The 24,082-nt window shown below is 43.0% G+C and overlaps 2 protein-coding genes across 4 annotated transcripts; one reads left to right on the forward strand and one right to left on the reverse strand.

The window, feature by feature from the left end:
* Nucleotides 1-550: 550 nt before the first annotated feature.
* FAM32A (family with sequence similarity 32 member A) lies at nt 551-5,450 on the forward strand. The gene is made up of 4 exons (XM_058163188.1): nt 551-721; nt 1,554-1,698; nt 1,809-1,862; nt 3,909-5,450. Exons 1-4 carry the CDS (start codon nt 645-647, stop codon nt 3,975-3,977), a joined length of 345 nt encoding a protein of 114 aa, XP_058019171.1. The 5' UTR covers nt 551-644; the 3' UTR covers nt 3,978-5,450.
* A 1,313-nt stretch (nt 5,451-6,763) lies between these two features.
* Nucleotides 6,764-24,028, reverse strand: TPM4 (tropomyosin 4). Of its 3 annotated transcripts, none has more exons than XM_058163185.1 (8): nt 23,750-24,028; nt 22,302-22,435; nt 17,449-17,566; nt 16,033-16,103; nt 13,723-13,798; nt 10,374-10,436; nt 10,199-10,268; nt 6,764-7,959 (listed from the first exon to the last, which is right to left on the reverse strand). In XM_058163185.1, the coding sequence occupies exons 1-8, from the start codon at nt 23,882-23,884 to the stop codon at nt 7,877-7,879; spliced, it is 750 nt and encodes a 249-aa protein (XP_058019168.1). In that variant the 5' UTR covers nt 23,885-24,028; the 3' UTR covers nt 6,764-7,876. The 3 variants fall into 3 exon arrangements, with proteins under 3 accessions (XP_058019168.1, XP_058019169.1, XP_058019170.1); XM_058163186.1 differs by lacking the exon at nt 23,750-24,028 and adding an exon at nt 22,698-22,831; XM_058163187.1 differs by lacking the exon at nt 6,764-7,959 and adding an exon at nt 8,754-8,851.
* Between the last annotated feature and the right edge of the window lie 54 nt (nt 24,029-24,082).

Genomic DNA, 24,082 nt, shown 5'->3' on the forward strand with positions numbered 1-24,082 from the left:
CTTGTGGACTTCAACTCCCAGAATTCCTCAGCCAGCAAAGCTGAAGCAAAGCTGGCTGAGGAACTCTGGGAACTGAAGTCCACAAGTATTAAAGTTGCCAAGGTTGGAGACCCCTGGTCTAGATACTAGAAGACCTGCAAGGTCCCTTCCAACTCTGTTAATCTATGTAACTAAGTATCTCAGGTAAAGCAGGGGTCTCCAACTTTGGTCCCTTTAAGACTTGTGCACTTCAACTCCCAGAGTCCTTCAGCCAGCTTTGCTGGCTGAGGGACTCTGGGAGTTGAAGTCCACAAGTCTTAAAGGGACCAAGGTTGGAGACCCCTGAGGTAAAGCATCCCCTGTCGGGTTGCTCGCAGCTCCACTGCGTTTCCCTTTTGCTTCCCTTAACGTTCCAAACAGCAAAACCTTCTACGCCGGTGATTCGTTCCTGGCGCCGCTCTAGCATTTAGCTCTCTATGGGGGGGGAAAAAAGATAGCCGTTCGCCGGTTTTAGGGATCCGCCCGTGTACGCATTCCGAGGTTTCTTCTTGTTTGGTTCCTTTAACCCGGAAATACTTTCTCAGCCTTGTCCACACAGCCTCCGAGACAGAGAGAGAGGATCGGGGGAGGAAAGGAAACGTCGACGCGCCGAAAGAAACGGGGGGATGTCGGAGTACGAAGCTGTCCAGCGAGGCTCTCTGCGTATCAAAGGGGGCACCGACTGCGGGTCTGCGGGGAAACGGTGAGGGGAGCCTCGGAAGGCAGAAATTGCATAGGCGCCCGCGGAGACGCTGGTTTTGTTTTTCATAATTCTGCGCTCGCCCCACTCATTTGGGGAGGCGGGTCTTCTTTCGCCGTTAGACAAAAAAGAAATAATAAAACCTTAATTTCTAGCTTTGGTCCTCTGTAAGGAAGCCCTAAAAAGAACAACGAGTCCTCGGGACCACCACCACAAGAGAAGGCCCGAAGGAGGAGCGATTAATTTGGCTGTTGCAGTTGTAAAAGCTCTTCATCGCCTATGGCAGGGGTCTGCAAACTTGGCTCTTTTAAGACTGGTGGACTTCAACTCCCAGAGTTGAAGTCCACAATGCAAAGCTGGCTGAGGAACTCTGGGAGTTGAAGTCCACCAGTCTTAAAAGAGCCAAGTTTGCAGACCCCTGACCTACGGGAAAGCAAGGCGAGGCTGCCTCAAAAGGAAACAGCACTTAAGGCCCACTGTTGGAAAGGTTTGGTCTTGCATATAGTCACTCACAGGTTAAAAGGGCAAAGAGGGCATTTGAAAAGTTGGTGGGTTTTATAAGTTGAAAATTCTTAACTCCACTCCTCAAAGTTAAGAAGTGGAGCTATGATTCATAATTAGCAAAGTGTTTTAAATTCCTCATTTCTGCTATAAAGACAAGGTTATCCTCAGGCTTGATCAATGCTTCTTTGTTCCAATTTGCCCTTTTTTCTTAACAAGAAAATCCAAATCCAAATAAAAGAGTATTGGTGAAGAGGTAGAAAAATTGTACTCTTTTTTTTTCCTATCGTGCATCTTGAAAGAATTTTACTTTATCTGAATGGTCTCTTTTTAGAAAGAAGAAGAAAGATAAAGAAAGAAGCAAGATTGTAGACCAGATTGTGAGCAGCAAAAACCAGGAGGAAGAAGAGGAGAAGAAGCGGGCTCTGGACAAACGTACTCCAGCACAGTTGGCCTATGAAAAAATGCAGGAAAAGCGGGTTGGTGTCTTAAGAGAAAAAGAGGCCACCACAGAGAGTTTGGGTTAAGGGGAACAAAAATGTTCCTTGACAAAATGACAATAACCAATAACTCTCTTCTTGTTTTATAGCAAATAGAACGAATCTTGAAAAAAGCATCCAAAACCCACAAGCAGAGAGTAGAGGTAAGTTCTTGCTTTGGGAGCTACATGTTCTTGCAAAATGGCAAGCTATTGTTATGGCTTAGTATTCTGTATCATCCAACCGAAGATGCTTTTAAGGGGGAGAAAATATGGAAGAGAATTTCCCTCTCTGGATAAATGTAGACGTAAAATGTTATCTCTTATACCGCAAACTACTATTAAACCTAAGCTATTTGCAAAACAAGGTTAATCAGTTTCCCCCTCAATCTCTCCTCACATCTTTCTGTATTATAGAACAGCCTGAGTGATTTCTCTGGTAGGCCATTCTTTCTTGGTTGTTAGTCATTAGAGAAAACACAGAATATAAGAAAGATCTTTGAGATCATCCAATCCAACCTGCAATCCAGTGCAGGATTATACTACTACAGCATTCCTAAAAGATGGCTATTCAATCTTTGTTTAAACATCTCTCGTTAAAGAGAATCCACCTTAGGCAATCTATCCCATTATTTTTATTTTTAAACCACCCATCTCTCAGAAAGGAGCTCTGCGTTGTGTACAATATATTGAACAGCTTTTACTATTAGGAACTGATGTCCAATTAATATCTGTTTTAAATGAAATAATTGTTAAATCCATCATTTCTTGACTTCTGGAACAAAACTGAATTCTATCCCATCTTATAACAAGTTTGTCAACCCTTTACAGATTTTTTAAGAATGCACATCTTTAGCCATCTTTACCCTTCTGGTTAGGATCAGATCTAGGTAAACATCCCTTTGTTTTCAACCTTCTGGAAAATGAAAGAGAGAAAATTACTCAATAATCTTGGGCACTTGCAGTTTTGATTATATGGAATGTGGACAAGTTGAATCCCCCATGTTTTTCTTCCCTGAAAGTTTCCTAATCTGGTTGACAAAGGTATTATTTAAATTTTCTGTTGCCTCTATAGCACACTCCCATAAAAATATTATTGTAGTTTTCCTTGTATTTTTACCCAGTGCTGTTGTCTGGAGCATTGTGCTCAGGTAGCTGGTTCCCTAAACAGATGTGCACTTTAATACCATTACTCCTCCATCCATTTTGTCTGATCTATTTTTTTAAAATATATTTTACTAAAATTTGTATGCAGCCCCAGTCAAAGGACTTATAGTTTCATAATCCAAATCCACAATCATTAAAACAGTTCAAAACAAGCAATAAAAATCACACAATAAAAACTGGCATGAGCTACAACTGCCCCATTGTATAGGTAGTCTTCAACTTGCAACTGTTTAACAATGGTTCAAAGTTATGACAGCCTGAGTAAGTAATTTATGTCTCAAAGATACAACTATCTTTGAGTCAACAGTCACATGATCGCAATTCAGGCATTTGGCAACCGGCTCAGGTTTACAATTGTTGCAGTATGTTGCAGTTATGGATCTTCCCAGCTGGCTTCCGACAGTCAACTGGGGAAGCCATAATGACCAATTTGTTTAACAACGGTAAAATGTTAATTAAATTCGGTTTGGTCACATGATGACTCATTAGCGGTTCATCGCTTAGGGACTGAAATTCCAGGCCCAATTGTGATTGTTGAGAACTTACCTGTATCCCCTTTTCCTCCTTGAACTCTCAGCAGAAGAGCAGTCCTTAACCACCTTCCAAATATTTAAGAAGGCCCCACCTAATTTTGCAAGAGGAGGCAATTCTCAATCCCTTCATTTCATGCCAAGTAAGGTGGGATCCTCAGTGTAGTTCAATGAGACATGTAATACAGGCTCATCATTGGGTGCCTGTTGGATCTCTCCCAGAACCAGTTTACACATAGCATCAACACTATTTTCTGAGCTCTTTTCTCTTCATTACTTCCAAATGTGTATCCTTGTGGTTAGACTGTTACAAAAATTGTGTCCAATATATTTAAAGTCTTATTTTGGATTAATTTAGATTGAATAGATGCAAGCTAGATTCACTGAAATCAGGGATTTTACGTTCACACAATGAAATTTATTCAAATAGATCTTTGCCGAATCTGGATATTTGTGCCTGTAATTGTAAAGTAATGAGTTCTTGCTTCCGACTAATATTCTTTTTCTTTCATAGGATTTTAATAGACACTTGGATACTCTGACTGAGCATTATGACATCCCCAAAGTCAGCTGGACTAAATGAGCATCTTTTCCGTCAACATTTTCTTCTTATACGATCTTTGTTTCTGAAATGAGCACAGACAGTGGCGTTGAACTGCAACTCATTTGGCAGAATTGCTGTTTTCTTGTAACTTCCTTTTCTTGATCAAACTTGCTTTTAAAGAGACACATGGCACCTATTATTTCGAGTAACTGGCAGTTAGCTGTTTTAAGTTATTTCTGCTTTATTGTTGCACATTTAAGAACAAATTAATCCTTGGCTAATTATAGACAAGATCAGACACATACAAAATTTAGGATTTATGCAGAGTCTGTTACTGAAAAGCAGCTCAAGAAGGACAGTTCAAATGCTGTCAGTTGGGTGGGAGAATTACTCTGTGTACCAGTTTTCTGATTGCTGCATCGTAAAAGTATACAATAAATACATACAAAGGAATAATTGCATTAGCCAACACATTCATCCAGCATATTTCTATCACTTCTGAACACCCCAATCCAATGGCTTTACTATCTTCTTGGTATATAATCTCAACGTTACCTAAGAAATATTATATGTAGAAGATAATTCTAATGACTCCCAGGTTCATCCTCCCAGAAGGACCAATGTATTCTCCAGATTGTAATTTACTTCCAATGAGGAAAATTTGTTTAAATAGACTAATTAAAAACACATATCTTGATTATAAGTAAAGAGCGAGCCCATACCATATTGAAAATTAAATACCACCACAAAAAAGTGATATTGAAACTAAATGGGTTGATTAAAACCTGTAATATTGTTTTAATTCTTACCCACTTGAAGCCTGCTCCCATGTATGGTGATGACAGGATAATCATTTTGGTTTTGTAGCACCAATGTTTAATTTTAAACCTAAGCTCCAGAAAGGGACGAAAATTAAATGTAATGTAAACCCAGATTATATCAGCAAATGTATGTGCTACTTTTGGTCTTGTAGTTTTTTGTTAACTGTTATGATCTTAATGTTTATCGTCTTTCAGTTGGCTTTAGATTGAAGCCTGTTGATCCCATGTAGAGTTTTCCTCTTGGCATAAGGTGTAGAAATGTGTTAGGGTGGTGCACCATTTAGAATCCTCAAGAATATGAGTTATACCTCTCTGTAATACTTTACAGCAGCCATTCCTTCCCCCAAGAAAAGACACACCTTTGTGTTCATTCTCACTTCTGCAGTGTCCAAGTGCTGCAATTTTAAACCATTCATCAAAATGCAGTGTGAAAAAACTTTGGAAGAATCAGAAAGTTGTCAGCCTGACTTTCAAGTCAACTAGGACTTGTCTTCTCCCTTGTCCCCACACAGATGTCTTGTGCTAAGAGAGAAAGGTTCTAATTGTGTACATTTTACTTGAAGGCCAAGCCTTTCAATAGTTTGAGATGGGTCACCATTGCACATTTCCAATTATCGAATGATGGTCCTGAATTGTTAGGTTATCTGTTGTGAGGAAATGTACAGGACAAATTAAAACAGGCAATAATAGATGTGCTAGTTGACATTTCTGTGTGTGAGTGGTTTTGGATGGCGAGTTCACTATTCTAAAAGGTGGAACTTGGGAGTGGCCCACAATAATTATTGCAACAGAAACGGCCTTTTTGCTGTTTGAGTTACCAGGCACCTCTTGTAAACTTGGACGTTGCCTCTAAAATGTAACAGTCTTTCATTATAGTCTTCAACTTTGTTGTTGTTAGTTGTGAAGTCGTGTCCGACCCATCGCGACCCCATGTACAACGTTCCTCCAGGCCTTCCTATCCTCTACCATCCTCCGGAGTCCATTTAAGCTCATGCCTACTGCTTCAGTGACTCCATCCAGCCACCTCATTCTGTCGTCCCCTTCTTCTTTTGCCCTCAATCTTTCTCAGCATTAGGCTCTTTTCTAGTGAGTCCTTCAACTTACAATCATTCATTTAGTGACAGTTCAAAGTTACAATGGCACTGAAAAAAATTGATTTATGACTTTTGCACATGGCCATTGCAGCATCTCCATGGTCATGTGATTAAAACTTAGATGCTTGGCAAGTGATTCGTATTTGATGGTTGCAGTGTCCTGTGTGTGTGTGTGTCACGTGATCACCTTTTGCGAACTTCTTATAAGCAAAATCAATGGGGAAGCCAGGTTCATTTAACAGCCATGTTATTAAACAGCTGTGGCAAAGTTGGTAAAATTCACTTAACCGTTTTGCTTAGAAGCAGAAAATTTGTGCTTGGTTGTTGTAAGTTGAGGACTACCTGTAGCATCTTCAGTAGTTTCACACATTCTCTATAGTTCCGCTATTGCGAAGCAAACGTGCCAATTGATACAAAATGGTTCTGCCAGTTATTACCATGTTTACCCCAAAATAATAACCAACTGGAAATAAGCCCTAGCATGATTTTTCAGGATGCTTGTAAGCCCTACCCCCAAAATAAGTCCCAGTTAAGATCGTCAATCAGACGGACATATTTAGTACAATATTTCCCTGAAAATAAGACCTAACTGGAAAATAAGACCTAATACATCTCTCGGAGCAAAAATTTAAGACCATGGGGAAATATGGTACCTGGAGCCACACACATTTTAAATATGCCCTTTTCAGCTTCAATACAAGGTGCTAAATTTAGCCACTGAAGCCATATAGTTACTCAAAAACCAGTTACTGAACAGACCAATTTGTGCTCTTCCCATTCATGTTCTGTTCAGCAGCTGAAATTACATAACAGAGATCATTTTTCTCTTCTATCCACCTTTTATCAACACAGCTTTCATCGTCAGCTGTCATTTTTGTATTTATTTAAGAATGCCACATGAAGGAATATGTACTTTTAAAAACAATTATTATTAGATCAAAAAATCGTGTTACAGGATTCTCTTACAGGAGCTTTAGAAAGTTTTAATACAGATTGGGTGTTTTTTGGGCAATTTTTCCCCACCTTGTAAAATTGAATAAATACAGAAGTAAAAAACACACAAGCAACTCTTTTCCTATCAGAGCACAAAGAAGTAGACCAACAGGAAAACGTGGGGGTTTTTTCCCCCTGCATCTGAAATCTTCAAGGAGATGAACCAAAAAAAGGACATTATTTGGAGCAGTGGTATAAACTAGAAAAACAGTTGCAGCCTTTATAATGAAGGCACCCACCGTGGAATCCAGTGCTATGCGAATTAAAACCCATTTGCCCTGCCCTTACCCTTACTGTGCCCCTGTTCCCTATCTGGAGGAGTTTTGGAGGGAATTTGCAAGGATTTGGAGGTAGGGTGGGGACCGAGCTCCCTCTATTCCAGTTGTACTGATAGAAAAGTATTTCCAGCCTTGAAACTGCCTAAGGAATGTGCAGGCTAATTTGTTATCTTTTGTTACATTTTTGCAAGGAAATTTCCCTTGTTCACAGTAACATTCAGGAATCTAAGGCAGAAAACTTGCCCTGGCACTGCTTAAATCAAAGCAAGGACGTGAGAATCCTACCACAGAGGATTCACCCAGATCCACACACAAGGGCAAATGTGTGTTCTGCTGCAAACTGCCATGAAAAGCACCTTACTGGCAAAACAGCAACAACAACAAAAGCAGTTTTTTGCAGAATACGTATGGATTGTGTGTTTCCAGTACTGGATGGGGCCTAGCACCTTGGAAGGATCCACATACAAAAAAAAAAAAGATTAAAAAGACAACTTTTCCAGTTTCACAATGTGCTTGTCATATAGGACAGGGTAAGAATAGAAGCCTAAATTCAGTTTGTGCCTAAAGCCTTAATATTTCAAAAGTGGGGGGAGGGGGAGGAGGAGAAAAGATCTGGTCCCATATTTGCTCTTTGCAGAATGTGAAAGAAAAGAAAAGACAAAAGTGGGTTTAGGAAAAAAGAAGCTGCCAATCCAAACATGACCGTCAGGGTTTGTTGACCTTCAACGTCTGGGTGCTTTCCCCACACGATTTTATATGCTGCCCAGTTCACACAGGGTTTGATCCAGCGTTCGGTGCAGAGTCAAATTCTCTTCTTTCGCTAGGGCAACTTTTTCTGGTGAGAGTGGGGGGAAATAAATATTAAGAAAAAAACAACACAATTTCAAAAGAACAGGACTGGTTCTGAATTCACATTCCAATTCATGTTCCAATTTTAGTTTGCCTCTGTTTCAAAACTGCCATACTCCTTCCATTACATCTTTTCCCTTGATCTTAAATGTTATTCTTGTCCTTGATACATTCATCCCAAAGGGCCAGCTAAAGGAGAGAAACCTGTTCTGGGATGGTGAGATTTAAGTAAGAAACACCCAGGAAGTCCGGGTGAGCAAAGGTGCCACAACCCTTTATTACAGGAATTGAATTGGTGAAAGATTTAAGAGTCACAGTTGTAACACTGGTCAAAGGTCATCAGAGCCCAACCCGCTGCTCAAAGGAGGAATTAGCTGGAGATATTATCTCCCAAAAAGGAAAACTCCAGACTGAATTTCCCACAAAATGGCCCAATTTCATTGTTAGGGTGATTTCCAGATCCAAATGGAAAATTGAAATTTTTATTTTCAGGAGAATTACATAAATAATCTCCAGCTCTGAACTGTTCAGCTGAATTGGTGTACAAACTGGTTCAGTGTTCAAGCTGGTTCAGTGTTCAAAGGAAACAGACTTATCATTTTATACAGGAAACAAGGAACAAATGCCTTGTACTTCATAAACAGCAAATGAAAAAAGCTTCCTGAAATATATATATATATATATATTTAATCAAAGTGCAATTTTTACAGGAAAAGACTTGTGAAAGCACACAGAGAAAAAGGAAAGCAGAAGCCGCTTAAGCAGAAACACCCAGCAGGACAGAAAGCCCCACTACTACAAGGAAGTCATATCATTGAGTGCGTGGTCCAATTCTTCGCTGATGGCCTTGTATTTCAACTTTTGAGCGTACAGCTCATCTGCAGGGCAAAGTGTGGCGAGAGAGGCAGGATGAAATGCCGAAGTAACAGGTGCATAGGCAAGTTGAGAGATGTTGCCACAGAGCAAGAAGAGGTGGAAGAGAAAGAGAAAAGGAAAGAAACGAATGTTAAAACACAGAAATGCAAGATGAATATGAAAATGAAAACTTCAGCTACAGAAAGTTGGGAATGTTGGAAAGATTAAACATTCAGTTTTCAGAGAGTGAAGAACACTTTAAATTTGAGCTGCTTACACTGGCCTGTCATAATCGCCCTGGATTTGTCTGGACCCCAAAGAAGGTTGTTTGAAGCATAAAACATTTCCAAGTAACCCAATTAGGATATTTCAAATTTGGGACCATTGTTTTGACCTCAGAAGGTACTCTGCCTTCAAAACAATTTTAATTCAAAACATTTTGCACTCCCCTATTCAGTATTATATATGCTACTTCGAACTCTTAGATCTTTTCATTAAATTATTACAATAATTATTTTTTTAAAAAAATCCAAAAGCTAAGCAAATTGCAAAGAATGAGCTTTGCTCACCTGAAGACCAACCCATCAAATTCACGATGAAGATGAGAAATGTTTAATTTTAGTTATTCTTATCCTCAGGTGGTGTGTTAAATTGCACTGAGATACTGAGCGAGATTGCCATAAAACACTCTAGGGCAGGAAAAAGCCTTCAAGAGCTGTGATGGCAAACCTATGGCATGTGTGCCACATGTGGCACGCGGAGACATATCTGTGGGCACATGAATGTTGCCCTAGCTCAGCTCCAGCGCTCATGCATGCGCCAGCCAGCTGATTTTCGGGCCTTCCAAACCCACCAGAAGCTGGGAAACAGGCCATTTCCTCCTTCCCCACGCTCCAAGAAAGCCTTTGGAGCCTGCGGTGGGGAAGGCCATTTTCGCCCTCCCCAGGCTTCAAGAAAGCCTCTGGAGCCTGGGGAGAGTGAAAAACAGGCCTACCGGGCCCACTGGTAACCTTTTTGCCATCGCGTGCCAAAAGCGGGAGGAGCGCAGTGGGGGTCACGTGCACATGTAAGAGGATGAGGCGCGGGGGGCATTGAATTATGGATGTGGGCACGCATGCATGTGACCCCCACCCCGCTTTTGGCACATGATGGCAAAAAAGAACCATCACTGTTCTAGAGCAACCTTGGCAACTTTAAGACTTGTGGACTTCAACTCCCAGAGTTGAATTCTGGGAGTTGAAGTCCACAAGTCTTAAAGTTGCCAAGGTTGGAGACCCCTGTTCTGGAGGCCAATTCACGGAAATGTAATGATGCAAACAGTGTCCCATTAAAAGTTTTCCACCCCAAGTTTCAAAAGCTTTATCCCATACCTTCCAAATCATCAATGGTCTTTTCCAGTTTAGCAACTGTTCTCTCTGCAAACTCAGCTCGTGTTTCAGCCTAAGAACAGAGATTATAGCAATGAAAAGGTTGCACTAGGTTGTGATCAGATGTCATTTTTCCTCCTCCCGACTCTAAGACAACATGATCACTGGCTTCACTCACCTCCTTCAGCTTGTCAGTCAGAAGTTTGATTTCCTCTTCATACTTGTCCTCTTTTTCAGAATACTACGAAAACAAAGTTAACATCAATCATTTTGTTTGTAAGAGGAGAGGGAGAATTGCAGAAAAAAAGGAACTGAAACAATCTCATTTCTTAATTATTTATATACTGGATTTCCTGTAGGACAGAGGTGTCAAATTCAATTTCATTGAGGGCTGCATCAGGGTTGTGTTTGTCCTGCGGGGGTGGGGAGGGGGAATGGCCAGCCTGATGTCACTCGTGTCGGGGGTGCCTTTGGTGGCCGGAGTGCTCTGCCAGTGAAAATAGGCACCCAAGCTTCATTTTTGGCCGCAACAGCCTCCTGCAACCCTCTGCCAGCAAAAATGGAGCTTTGGTGTGTGTGTGTGTGTGTGTGTGTGTGTGTGTGTGTGTGTGTGTGTTGCGCAGCCCTTCTGAGCTCAGTTTTTGGCCATAACAGGGCTTCACCCTTCTGCTAGTGAAAATGGAGCTTAAGGGGGGAGGGGGGGTGCGGCCCTCGCAAGCTCCACTTTTGGCCACGACAGCCTCCTAAAACCCTCTACCGGCAAAAATAAAGCTCAGGGGGGCCACACGCACCCCTGAGCTCCATTTTCTCTGGCAGAGGGCTGCAGGAGGTTGTCATGGCCAAAAACGGAGTTTGCGGGGAGCTCACCGTGGGCCAGTCCTTTGTTGTTTCCAGGAGGCCTGATCTGGCCCGCGGGCCTTGAGTTTGACACTCCTGCTCTAAGATGAAGACCAGGGACACCAACTCCCGCTTTTACCGAGACCTTTGAACCACCCATATTGGCTCACTAAATGTCAGCAACATTATTTAAAGACGAAGAAGCAAAACAGAAGAATTAAACCATTACTAAAAACACGGCACATATTTATGACGTTTGCAGTGTCCCAGGGTCATGGGATCACCTTTTGCAAACTTCTGACAAGCAAAAGTCAACAAGGAAGCTGGATTCACTGAACAATCGTGTTCCTAACCTAACAACGGCAATGATGCAGTTATCCACTGTGGCAATAAAGGTCGTAAGATGGGACACTTAACAAGTGTCTTACTCAGCAATGGACATTTTGGGCTCAGCTGTGATTGTAGGTTGAAGACTACCTGTATACTGGCAAAAAGTACATTGCTGAAAGACTTGATGGGCCTTGATCAACCTGGTGAACATCTACAGGTAGTCTTCAAATTACAACAGTTCATTTAGTGATGGTTCGAAGTTACAATGGCACTGGGAAAAAATGACTTATGACCATTTGCCCACTTATGACCATTGCAGCATCCCCATGGTCACATGATCAAAATTCAGATTGTTGGCAACTGGTTCATGTTTATGACAGTTGCAATATCCTGGAATCATGTGATTCCTTTTGCAATCTTCTGACAAGCAAATGTCAATGGGGAAGCCACATTTCCTTAACAACCATGTTACTAACTTAACAAATGCAGCGGTTCACTTAACAACTTTGGCAAGAAAGGTTGTAAAATTAGGAAAAATTCAATTAACAAATGTCTCGTTTAGCAATATAAATTTTGGGCTCAATTTTTGTCTGTGGTCCCTAAAAGCAAACACTGACTTGATACACTGTAATCGGTGTCCCATAATACAGTCCTGCTGCTTCCTAGGACAAGACTGACATAATTCTAGTAGGTGAATTTTTTTTTGCTAAAGTGCATTCTCCTGGGTTTAGACACTATCCAGCTCTAAGAAGAGCTCATAATACATACAATACTCTCTTCTCTAACTGTATCTCCACTAGTCCACAAGGACACTAGGCAGTGACCTAGTGAGCTTCCATGGCTGACCCTTGATTTAAATCTGATTCAGCACTCAAAACTCTATAGGTGGCTTCTACTAAACCTCCTTGCATAGAAAACTTGCCAACTCATCCTTCAAGTGATGGATTGTTTGGTTACAAAGATCAAAATAGTCTTGTGTGAGATGCTGCTAATGATGCATGGCGGGGGGCAAGGAAAATATTTATCTCTGCTGTTTTATTATCCTGAAGTGATAGCTTCAAATCAATGGCCTGTTAATGTATTTTGCAATAGATGAACATCCAATAGATGGTATTTAGTATTTTTATGTCTACTCATTTACTAGCATATAGAACTCCCTTAAAAAAACCAGACCGCACTAGAGGCTAATCAGTTGTGCCATCAAGTTGGTGTCAACCTGTAGTGACACCAACTAAACAACAAAGCAGCTACCACAAAGAAGAGGGGGTCAACTTTTCTCCAAAGCACCTGAGGGTAGGACAAGAAGCAATGAATGGAAACTAATCATGGAAAGAAGCAACCTAGAACTAAGGAGAAATTTCCTGACAGTTAGAACAATTAATCAGGGGAACAAATTGCCTCCAGGAGTTGTGAATGCTCCATCATTGGAGGGTTTTAAGAAGACTTGGAAACCATTTGTCTGAAATGATATAGGGTTTCCTGCCTGAGCAGGGGGTTGGACTAGAAGACCTCCAAGGTCCCTTCCAACTGTTATTTTGTTATTCTGACCACCTACCATGTTTTCCAAAAAATAAGACCTATCCCGAAAAGAGGCCCTACTTAAGGCTTGCACAGCCAGTCCATTCTGTTTGGTTGGTTCTGGTGCTGTGGCCGCGAGATGAGGCAGAGGGGTGGAGCTGCAATAGCTTACCTCAAAGCCCCCCGCAGCCAGGCCATCCATGCTCCAACACCTGCCTTGCCCTGTCGAGAGACGGCAACCCCGTCCAGCAGGACCTTGCGTGGCTGCCAGCCCATTTCTTCTGCTTGCTCACCGGCTGCAACGGAGCAGGAGGCTGAACGATATGCTGGAGCTGCAACCATGAGGTATCGGGATGTGGATGTCCTGGCTGTTGAGGGGCCTAAGGTAAGCCAGTGCAGGGCACATGGGGCAGCTCCACCCCACACTTTGCAGGGCCTCCCATGTACTCTTACAGTACCTGGGGGAAAAAATAAGACATCCCCCAAAAATAAACCCTAGTGTTTATTTTGGAGCCCAAAAGAAAATAAGACCGGGTCTTATTTTCGGGGAAATACAGTAACTGGATTTTCTTCATGACTATCTATCCCTAACCTAGCTTTCATTCTTCAATGGTGCATCCATCAGCGTATTAACAGGGTCCGTCCATTTTGCTTCACCTTCTTAATAGATCTCAGCAGAGACAATAAAACCCCAGGCTGCTAAAGTGGAATATAAAGGGAAAGGAAATCACCTCAATGGTTCATTATAAGAGCAGAGGCCTATCCATCCCATCTATACTTGAACCTTTAAAAAAAGTCCGGAAACCCAATTCCTGACTCTTAAAATGTTAGGAACCACCAACCTTCTCTGATTGAGCTTCAAGGGACTTCAGGTTGTTGGTGACATTTTTGAGTTCTTCCTCCAGGTCACTGCATTTCCTACACAAAGCAAAAGAAATCACCCACTGTCAGCTTCCGGTCTTCCATTCTTTAAACGAAAACATCACTGCCCTCCAAACTCTTTAAGAACTACTTTACTGAGCCATTTTTTCACCTATTTTATTTGTATCCAGCATTCTTACATGTAAACATCTCAAGAAGACAACCCATAATGAAAACCTAAAACATTTTCAAACTATGAAGTGCGAGGAAAATTAAAATCATTCCCATATAACAACAAAACCCCACCCCCAGTCCTGAGGGAAAAGATGCGATTTCAGCATGCATTAAAACAAGATCTAATCTAGACAGTGTACTAAAAAGCATAGACATCACGCTGCCAACAGAAGTGCGTACAGTCAAGGCTATGGTTTTCCCAGTTGCAATGTATGGCTGTGAAAGCTGGACCATAAGAAAGGCTAAGCGCCAAAGAATTGAGGCCTTTGAACTCTGGTGCTGGAGAAGACTCCTGCGAGTCCCTTGTAAGACTGCAAGGCGATCAAACCGGTCAATCCCAGAGAAGATCAACCCTGACTGCTCTTCAGAAGGCCAGATCCTAAAGATGAAACTGAAATACTTTGGCCACCTAATGAGAAGGAAGGACTCACTGGAGAAGAGCCTAATGCTGGGAACGATTGAGGGCAAAAGAAGAAGGGGACGACAGAGAACAAGGCGGCTGGATGGAGTCACTGAAGCAGTAGGTGTGAGCTTAAATGGACTCCAGAGGATGGTAGAGGACAGGAAGGCCTGGAGGAACATTTTCCATGGGTCGTGATGCGTCAGACACGACTTCGCAACTAACAACAACAAGAGCTGTGGTGGCACAGTGGTTAGAATACAGTACTGCAGGCTGACTCTGCCCAGTCTGGAGTTCGATCCTGATCGGACTCAAGGTTAACTCAGTCTTCCATCCTTCCAAGGACAGTAAAAACACAGATTGTTGGGGGCAATATGCTGACTCTGTAAACTGCTTAGAGGGGGCTGAAAAGTACTGTGAAGTCTAAATGCTATTGCTATTATCTAAACCCAGTCCTGATTGGAATGTTTTGGGGATAGAATCAACCCCAGTCATTCTGATGGGAGAATGGAAGAGGGGGGTCTCTCTGCAACCCTTGACACCATAAACATGAGGGCCTCCTGGTTTGGGCCTTTAAGGCTGTAATGAGACACATCATTATTTATTTATTTATTTATTTAATCATATTTTTATATCGCCCTATCTCCCAAGGGACTCAGGGCGGTTAACAGCCACGTAAAATATACATAAATACAAGTTAAAACCCCAATTAAAAAACTTATTAAATACGGCCGAAAATCATGATAGTGATTTTGCTCTAAAAAGTCAGTTTCAGTACTCAGCACTGGGGGAACTATGTTTAATAATTATACTGCAAAGTACTGTAAGTCTATAGTAGTTTCACACCTATATAAAACAGCTGGTAAATTATTAGGGGATTTGAAGCCAGGAGACACTGGAATGTAACCTGTTCATCTGGTGATTGACACACTGCCTGTTGAATGTTCTTCTCCTCTAGTGATCTTCACAGGGTGGAAGGTATGATTGCCTTTCTCTGTGGTATCCCTACTTTACAGAAGTCTCTACCAAGGAAATAGATCCAGCCCTCCTCTTGTGAGGACTCCTTAAGGAAGTCAAAGCTGTATTGTTTCAAGAATCCTTTATCTCCCACTGATCTTGTATGGAGATGTTCATTTTGTATAACTGATTTGGGAGATTATTATGATTTTTCCCCCCTTACTGCTGCATGCCACCAGAGTTCTTCAGGAATGGGTAGGTTAGAAGTGCAGAGAGAAAGAGAGAGATGTTGCCAACGTACAACTCAAGACTCTCTGGTATAGTTACACACATCCAAGACCATCCTCACACACCATAGGTGGCTAGATGAGGGCAAACAGGCTGAAGAACAACCAAGTAAACCTATAGCTCCATGACTCTCAAGTCTGGCAATGTTCTGAATAGAGCTCCAACAGGTGTATAGACAGGTGAGAGGCACAATCAACTTGTGCCCAACAGTTTTAATTATTAGCTGTGATGCTCCACATGAAGTTTCCCTTGAAAAGTGGCCCAGAAATTACAGCAGGTGCAAAGCGCCTAGAGAACACAGGTTGGGAAAGATGATTCTGGATGCCCTCAAGCACTTTTTAGAAGTTACTCTGCAGGTAACTAATGAGTTTCTTGCTTTAATCAGATTTCTGACAAGCAATGATCAACTCACAGTTCAGACACCTCAGCTCGTTCTTCAGCTCTTTCCAGTTCTCCCTCCAGAATGACAAGCTTACGGGCAACCTGGAGAAAGTTAATATATATATATATCACTGTGTGCCCCAAACAATATAGTTCCAACATAAAGCATTTATTACGGTCAACATCTGCACTCCTCTACACTCCAAAAATAGCGAACTGGTACTTAAATAAAATTGGCACTTCCTTGGAACATTATGAAGTCCAGCTGGAGTGCTGAAACTCTGATCACCCTGATATTTTGCCAGTGATTCCATTTGGTTAAAGGTAAAGGTAAAGGTTCCCCTCGCACATATGTGCTAGTCGTTGCCGACTCTAGGGGGCGGTGCTCATCTCCGTTTCAAAGCCAAAGAGTCAGCGCTGTCCAAAGACGTCTCCGTGGTCATGTGGCCGGCACGACTCAATGCCAAAGGCGCACGGAACGCTGTTACCTTCCCACCAAAGGTCGTCCCTATTTTTCTACTTGCATTTTTTAGGTGCTTTCGAACTGCTAGGTTGGCAGAAGCTGGAACAAGTAACGGGAGCTCACCCTGTTACATGGCAGCACTAGGGATTCGAACCACTGAGCTGCTGACCTTTCGATCGACAACCTCAACATCCTAACCCCTGAGCCACCGCGTCCGTTTGGTTACTGAGTGACAAATAATGCTTCCATCGGGGCTGTTCTTATCCTTTAACTTCAAATGTTCAGTTCTAAATTTGCAACATAGACTGGAGCCCATTCCAAAGAGAACATGCAAATCAGGCTCCTGAGAAGCAAAGGAATTCAATCAAAACAAAACTAAGATTCGGGGCATCATTGAAACTCACCTGGTTCATTATAACTACCTTTGAAAACTGCAGCTCAGGCTCTTGGGAAAGTACCTAATCCCCGCCCACTTGGTGACTGGTCTAGCCAAGTTTTATCTCTTACTCCAGATCTTTTGAGCAGAGCAAGGATTTCCCAGACATGTTGCCAGAGGCAGTTTTAAACTTTAGGAACTAAGCCCAAGGCCTCCTGCAGGGAAAAAAAACAAAACCCAGGAGCTTTACCTCTGGGCTGTGATTCCACCAAAATAGGCTAAGACAGGGGTCTCCAACCTTGGCAACTTTAAGCCTGGGGGACTTCAACTCCCAGAATGCCCCAGCCAGCAAAGCTGGCTGGGGCATTCTGGGAGTTGAAGTCCCCCAGGCTTAAAGTTGCCAAGGTTGGAGACCCCTGGGCTAGGAGACATGGAGTGACAAATGACATTTTGAGTTTACAGCCTTTTCCTCGTTTCTTTAGGGTAACTGTGCTTGCCAGCTTTCAAATAAGTTCAAACTGCCCCGCAGCATGACAGGTGCCCTGGAACATGTCCCTGCCCCAAACTGTTCTCAGATGTTCCCCGCTCTCTCAGGATAGCTGCCTCACCTCCTCATATTTGCGGTCAGCTTCTTCAGCAATGTGCTTGGCTTCCTTCAGCTGCATCTCTTGAATCTCCATTTTCTCCTCATCCTTCATAGCTCTGTTTTCAATGACCTTCATGCCTCTGTGGAAGCAGCCAAAAGAATACTTTTAAACCCCCTGGGAAAGTTGTCTACAGATGTTATACATGTCTTGGTGGGATCCATATTTGGAGCGTTTATCAAGACCAATGAGGCAGCAGAGTCCTGCATGGACAGCAACTTTCACATCTGTTCAACAACTGGGAAAATGTGACCGATCTTGCTGTGCAAAGCATATTTCATAATTATGTGTATAATAGAACTTAATCCTGACTGCAAATCTTCTAGGAATGGGTTCCTGGATCTCTACAGCCCTCTATGTTTTATTATTACATGTTGTTGGTATTTTTTAGACTTTTCTACTTAAATAAGTATTGATGTGCACAATGCTTCTGCCATCTACTACTGTGTTCATTTGTCTTTATATTTATACAGTACTTTTTATGGCTATGTATCAATCAGCTTAATATTTACTTTGAATTCTAGGAGAAGTTCACATTTCCCACTTGAGCAAGGGGTTGGACTAGAAGACCTCCAAGCTCCCTGCCAACTCTGTTATTCTTTTACATATCAGCACAGCTTAATATCAGGAAAAGTGTAGTAGATCAATAAATTTTAAATAAATCACTAAGAGCAGATTAGTTTTTTCCCTTAGTATCCTTTTAAACACAAAGCAATTTATAGCAGTAATATTATTTGTTGGGATTATATTTCATAGTTTTTTCACTCATCAACTGACAGTAAAATATTTGCTCAACAAAACATGGTTGTTGGTTTGCGCTTTGAGCTTGGCAACTGGGTTGCAAACGTTTTGTCACCATTCGAGGAGAGATCCTCAGTGTGTTTTGAGTTGTGCTCATCTTTGAGAACATAGGTCTTTAGACGAGCACAACTCAAACACACTGACAATGTCTCTTTGAATGGTGACGAAATGTTTGCAACCAAATTGCCAAGCTCGGAGCTCAAACCAACAGCCTAACTACCAATCTGAGCTACTGATATTCAAACACATTTCAAAACATGATTATTACAATTCTAGTGGCTGTTAATATAGCCACCATTGTGATATAATCTCTAGATATCTGTTTTTTTTTATTTTATCCAAATGAAAAGAGACCAGAACTTTATCTGTCTTTCTGCCAGCGAGTTACCTGTCTGAAAACTGAGCAAACCAGGATTAAATTAGGAGTTGGGAGAAGAAGCTGGCAAATGGAAGACTGAGTTTGAAAACTAAGTAGGTCAGGCTGGGGGTCTGGGGAAAAAAATCCTCAATAATTTTTCCCAATGCATCTCAATGAGAAAGGTAAGGGGACAAAGTTTAGGATTGTCATCACTCGCTCCATTGTAAGCCCTTCCTATCCCATTGCCTAGAGGAGAATGTATACAAACCACATTGTGTTTCCCAATGCACAGATACAGATTAACAGATACACCACAGAACAAAAGGAAAAACTTCAAAGAGTCATGGTCAGAGTGGTTTCCTTATGTTGTTAATCATTCTTTGTAGCTGTATTATTAGAGCACCGTTTTACAACCACAGCAACTTAAAAATCTGTGAAACTTTAACTCCTGCTTCCTGGAGAATTCTGGGAGTTGAAGTCCAGCCATATTAAATGTGCTGAAGTTGAGAAATACTTCAGTGGAACATACCAGTGGCTAATCTCCTGCAATTTATACCAGGGGTCTCCAATCTTGGCAACTTTAAGACTTGTGGACTTCAACTCCCAGAATTGCTGGCTAAGGAATTCTGGAAGCTGAAGTCCACAAGTCTTAAAGTTGCCAAGATTGGGGGCCCCTGTGGTAGAGGGCCACATCTGAGGGACCACCTTTCCCTAAAGACATTTACCTATTCTACCAGGGCAGTTAAAGTGGGCACGCTCCTAGCCTCTTCCCCTGAATATTGTCCTCTAATAGAAGTTAGGAAGTGTGAACATCTTTCTCCCTGAGGTTCAGGAGGGCTCTGCCCTCCTAGACTTTTGTAAAGCTTTGAAGACCTGGCTTTCCCTTCCAAGTCCTGGGAGATGATTGAATAATGGCACAGTAGAAGGTTGACTTGGTGCCAGGCTTTCGTTGTTTTTATCCATTTAGTTTTATAGTTTTAAGATGATTGTGTATGCTGTTTTATCTTTTTATTGGGAGCTGCCCAGAGTAGGTTAGAATATGGTCAGATGCATCAGTATTTTAAATAAACTTTCTAGCCTTGCGAAAACTTCTGAAAAATTCTTAAACCAAGTACATTGCAGGTAGTCCTCAACTGATGACTACAATTGAGCCCAAAATTTATGTCACTAAGAGAGACAGCTCTTCATTGAATTTTGCTCTATTTTACAAACTTCCTTGCCACAGACGTTAAGTGAATACTGCAGTTGTTAAGTTAGTAACACAGTTATTGAGTGAAACTGGATTCCCCATTGTCGGAAGATCACAAAAGTGGGGTATGCAGAGATGGTATTCAGCCGGTTCGCACATGTTCACCGGAACCAGTAGCGGAAATCATGGGTGGGCCCGTCCACCCGCCTTGGCTCTATGCCGTCCTATTTAGGCCCGTTTTCAGGCCAGGCACAGGTGCGGAAGGCACGCCCGCGCCCGCTTTGCATACACATATGCATGAAGCGGGCGGATGCGCGGGGGACGAACCGGTGGTAAAGAAATGTGAAACCCACTGCTGATCACATGACCCCGGGACACTGCAACCATCATAAATATGAGACAGTTGAATTCTGATCGCGTGATCATGGGGATCCTGTGAAAATCAATCACAAGACACTTTCGGTGCTATTGTAACGTCAAACAGTCACTAAATGAACTGTTGTAAGTTGAAGACTACCTGTACCACCGAATGTGTGCAAAACATCCGCTGCCCTCTTCCATCCCCAATCAATGAACCGAACAGCGTAAAAAACTTTTGTTCTTGTTCATTCCTCAGCTCTCTTGTCAGGACTTGTCAGGCTTTTTTTTTTTTTTTAAGATGTTTTAGCCGACTCTGTTTAAGACCAAGAATACAGATTTGCTAAACCAGGAGCAAAGCTGATTGTGTAGCTGATTAAGGTAGCTTAATATACAAATGTCTCTAGCTCTGATTTCCTTTTACAAGGAAGTGATTCTCGGATGATTTCATTAAGCTGCCTTATCGTTAAGTCACATTTATTAGGCCACTTTGGATCCTTTGAACTTCCATGAACACATTATCTTCTTGATTTAGCCCACATATTTTTTTTAACTATTTAAAGCTAAAGTAAACCGAATTTTCATGGTACACATTTGTCTCACGGCTTTGAAGGCAATGATCAGCATGACTGTCAGTTTCAGAATTAATGCTTTTCCAGATTTTCGGGAAAAGAACATTCTGATATTTAAATTTTGGGGAGATTTTGTATACGGCCCCCGAATGCTCTGTCCTGTTAGAATACAGTGACAAATTGCTGATTATCAGCCATGTAATAACAGGACACAGCATTCAGGGGCCACATGCAAAATTAAACTCACGGATGATCAATCTGTACTTTAAGCCTCATAGTAAGAGAAAGCAAAACAGGCTAACAGAATCAGGGGTGGAAATGGCCAGAGGTCTGCCTTCATCCATGTAACTTTTTTCTTCCATTCAATCATACGTGATTCTCCAAGATTGCAAGGACAATTCCCTGCACTTTTCTTGGCAAGGTTCTTCAAAAGTGGTTCACCATTGCCTCCATCATAGGGCAGAGAGAAGTGACTGGCTCAAGATCATCCAGCTGGCTTTGAGCCTAAGGCTAGAATTCACTGCGCCTGGTTTCTAAGCCTTGTGCCTTAACCACTACACCAAACTGGCTCTCGATCTGACTCTATATCAAGGGGTGGGGGGAGGAAGTTGTAAAATGAATAATGACCTGATCCTGAACATGTCAAGGCACATCTAACTTTATACTGTTCACCACAGTATTCTTTGTCTCTTATTTTAACAGAATATTTGTAGGAAGGCTGGGAGCACACATGGGCAATATACAGGCAGCCCTCAACTTACGACAATGGAGCCCAAAATTTATGTTGCTAAGTAGGAAATTTGGTGAGTTTTGCCCCATTTTCCGACTTTTCTCCCTGCATTTATTACATGAATCCCTGCTGGTCTTAAAATTAGCAACATGGTTGCTAAGTGAATCTTGACTTTTGCTTGTCAGAAAGTCACAAAAGGGGATCAACACAATTCTGGGACACGGCAACCATCATAAATGTGAGTCAGTTTGTCAAGCAACCGAACGTAAATCACGGTGACCGTCGGGAATGCTGCAACGGTTGTAAGTGTGAAGAATGGTCCTACGTCAACGTTTTACAGTGCCGTTGTAGCTTTGGTCACTAAATGAACTCTTGTAAGTCGAGGACTACCTGTTGACTCAGCCTTCCATCCTTTATAAGGTAGGTAAAATGAGGACCCAGATTGTTGGTGGGGCAATAAGTTGACTTTGTAAAAATATACAAATAGAATGAGACTATTGCCTTATACACTGTAAGCCGCCCTGAGTCTTCGGAGAAGGGCGGGGTATAAATGTAAACAAAAAAAAAATAATTCCTTGATTATAGGAACTTTAAATTCATGGTCCTTTACTGAAATAAGGCAGGGCTGATCCCAACTGGTTATCTAAAGTTGGAGATCCCTGATCTAAAGTAGTCAGAATGAGGACCAAGATTTTTAGAACCTGGGATTGACAAAAGAATTAGCTGTACTCTGGAAGACTGGAAGAGCTGCTACCAAAGACCAGACTAAGCACTTCCTCAGCCATTCAGCCCAGATCCGCCTTTAGATACCTCTCGCTCTCGTCAGCTGCTTTCTCCGCCTCCTCTAGTTTCTGCAGAGCTGTGGCCAGGCGCTCTTGGGCGCGATCCAGCTCTTCTTCCACCAGCTGGATCCGGCGATTGAGAGCAGCCACCTCTCCTTCAGCCTGGATCAGAGAGAGAGAGAGAGAAATCCTCAATGATTAAAAGGCTATTTAGAACCTCAGCGAAGGGAACTGAAGTGACATAAAACTGCACATAAAAAAAAGAAAAGAAAAACCCTTTGGGAAAAAAACAAATAATAAAAAAAAGAATTGCCAGCCTCCCCACCCCTCTCAAAATTCAACTTTTGAAAGACTCTCAAAGGCCTCCTGAGAGCAACTTCTGGGCAGACTCAACACTCAAAGAGGGTTAAAAGTAAAGTCCTACCTTGCAGGCACAGAAAGGATCATATAATGGACGTTGAAAGAGGAGAAGGACAGCAGTTTCAGAGAAGGAGAGGCAGATCTTTTTTTTTTCCCCCTTCCTGGAGTATAAACTCAGTCTACATAAAGTCCACCGGATCTGGCCCAATGTCCCAACTGGAGATCAAGGAACCGGCAAGAGGCTGGGAAGAGCCGCGCCTCTCCGATAAAGCCACTATGGAACCGAAAAGTTAAGACCGGATCAGACGAAGATAATGAAGAAGGAAAGAGGCAGACGGGCGGAGGGACCCCCGTAGAGATTGTTAACTTTTTGATGAGGGTTTTTTTGTTTGTTTGTTTGTTTTCCATTAGCTGGGCTTCCTATAGTTTGGAAAGAGGGAAGGTGAGAGAGGAAAAAAGGAACAGACCACATTGGAGAGCCCCTCCAGGCATGCTGTCCAATTCCTTGTCTTCGGAGGCCTCCCCAAAATCCGTCGGCATTAAGCCCCCCTCCCCATCCGAGATGGCGATGGAAGGGAAAGAGGAGGAGGAGGGGGGGACAGATCTGGTGCGCTCGGACCATTCATTCATTGCAAGCCCAGAGCTTCCTTTTTATTTATTTATTTTTTTCTCCTCCGGCCAGGCGAGATCATGAATTAATTTTAGCGGGAGCCGGGGAAGCCAAGCCAGGGAGACGCTGCTTCCTGCCGCTCGGCTTCGCCAGCCGAGATCCGGGGGTGCAAAACGCCGGAGGAAGTTCTAGGGAAGAGAGCCTCGTAGCCCAAGCGCTGCGGGGCAGACCCCGCGATGGAGGAGAAAAAGGGGGAAGAAAGAGACGGCGGTGCCGCCCTGGCAGACGTGGAAGGCAAAGCGGTAGCCGGGGCTGGCTCCACCCTCGGTCCGCCCGTCCTCCAGCCTTGCCTTATACGGGCAAAAGGCATATCAGGCGGCGACGGTCTGGGATGTGGGAAGAGAGGAGGAAGGCAGGCGAGGAAGCAGAGGAGAGGCAAGAGCGGGGGGGGGGGGCCGGGGAGAGAGGCCACCCCGAGGCTTTTTTCCCCCGCCGTCGAGGCTCACTTTCTCGCGCAGCTCCCGCTCCTGATCGCGCTGGCGTTGCAAGACCTGGGCGCGGTCTTCGGCCTCGTCGGCTTCTTGCTGCAGCGCCTGGATCTTGCGCTTCACCGCCTCCAGCGATCCTGTCGTGGCTGCCATCCTAGCGGCGGGGCTGCTGGTTCGAAAGTCGGATGCCGGTCCCAAAGAAGGGCTGCTGAGAGAGGAGCTACGACGCACGTGGGCCGCGGTTGGCAGCAGCGGCGGCGGCGGCGGCGAGGATGCGGCTCCGGTGCTGGCGGGAGGAAAGCAGCTGGGGAGGGGTTTTGACGTCAGCACCGCTGGAGGGCGGGGCCGTGA

The sequence above is a fragment of the Ahaetulla prasina genome, chromosome 1 (genome assembly GCF_028640845.1).
Source record: "Ahaetulla prasina isolate Xishuangbanna chromosome 1, ASM2864084v1, whole genome shotgun sequence".
NCBI classification, from domain to species: domain Eukaryota; kingdom Metazoa; phylum Chordata; class Lepidosauria; order Squamata; family Colubridae; genus Ahaetulla; species Ahaetulla prasina.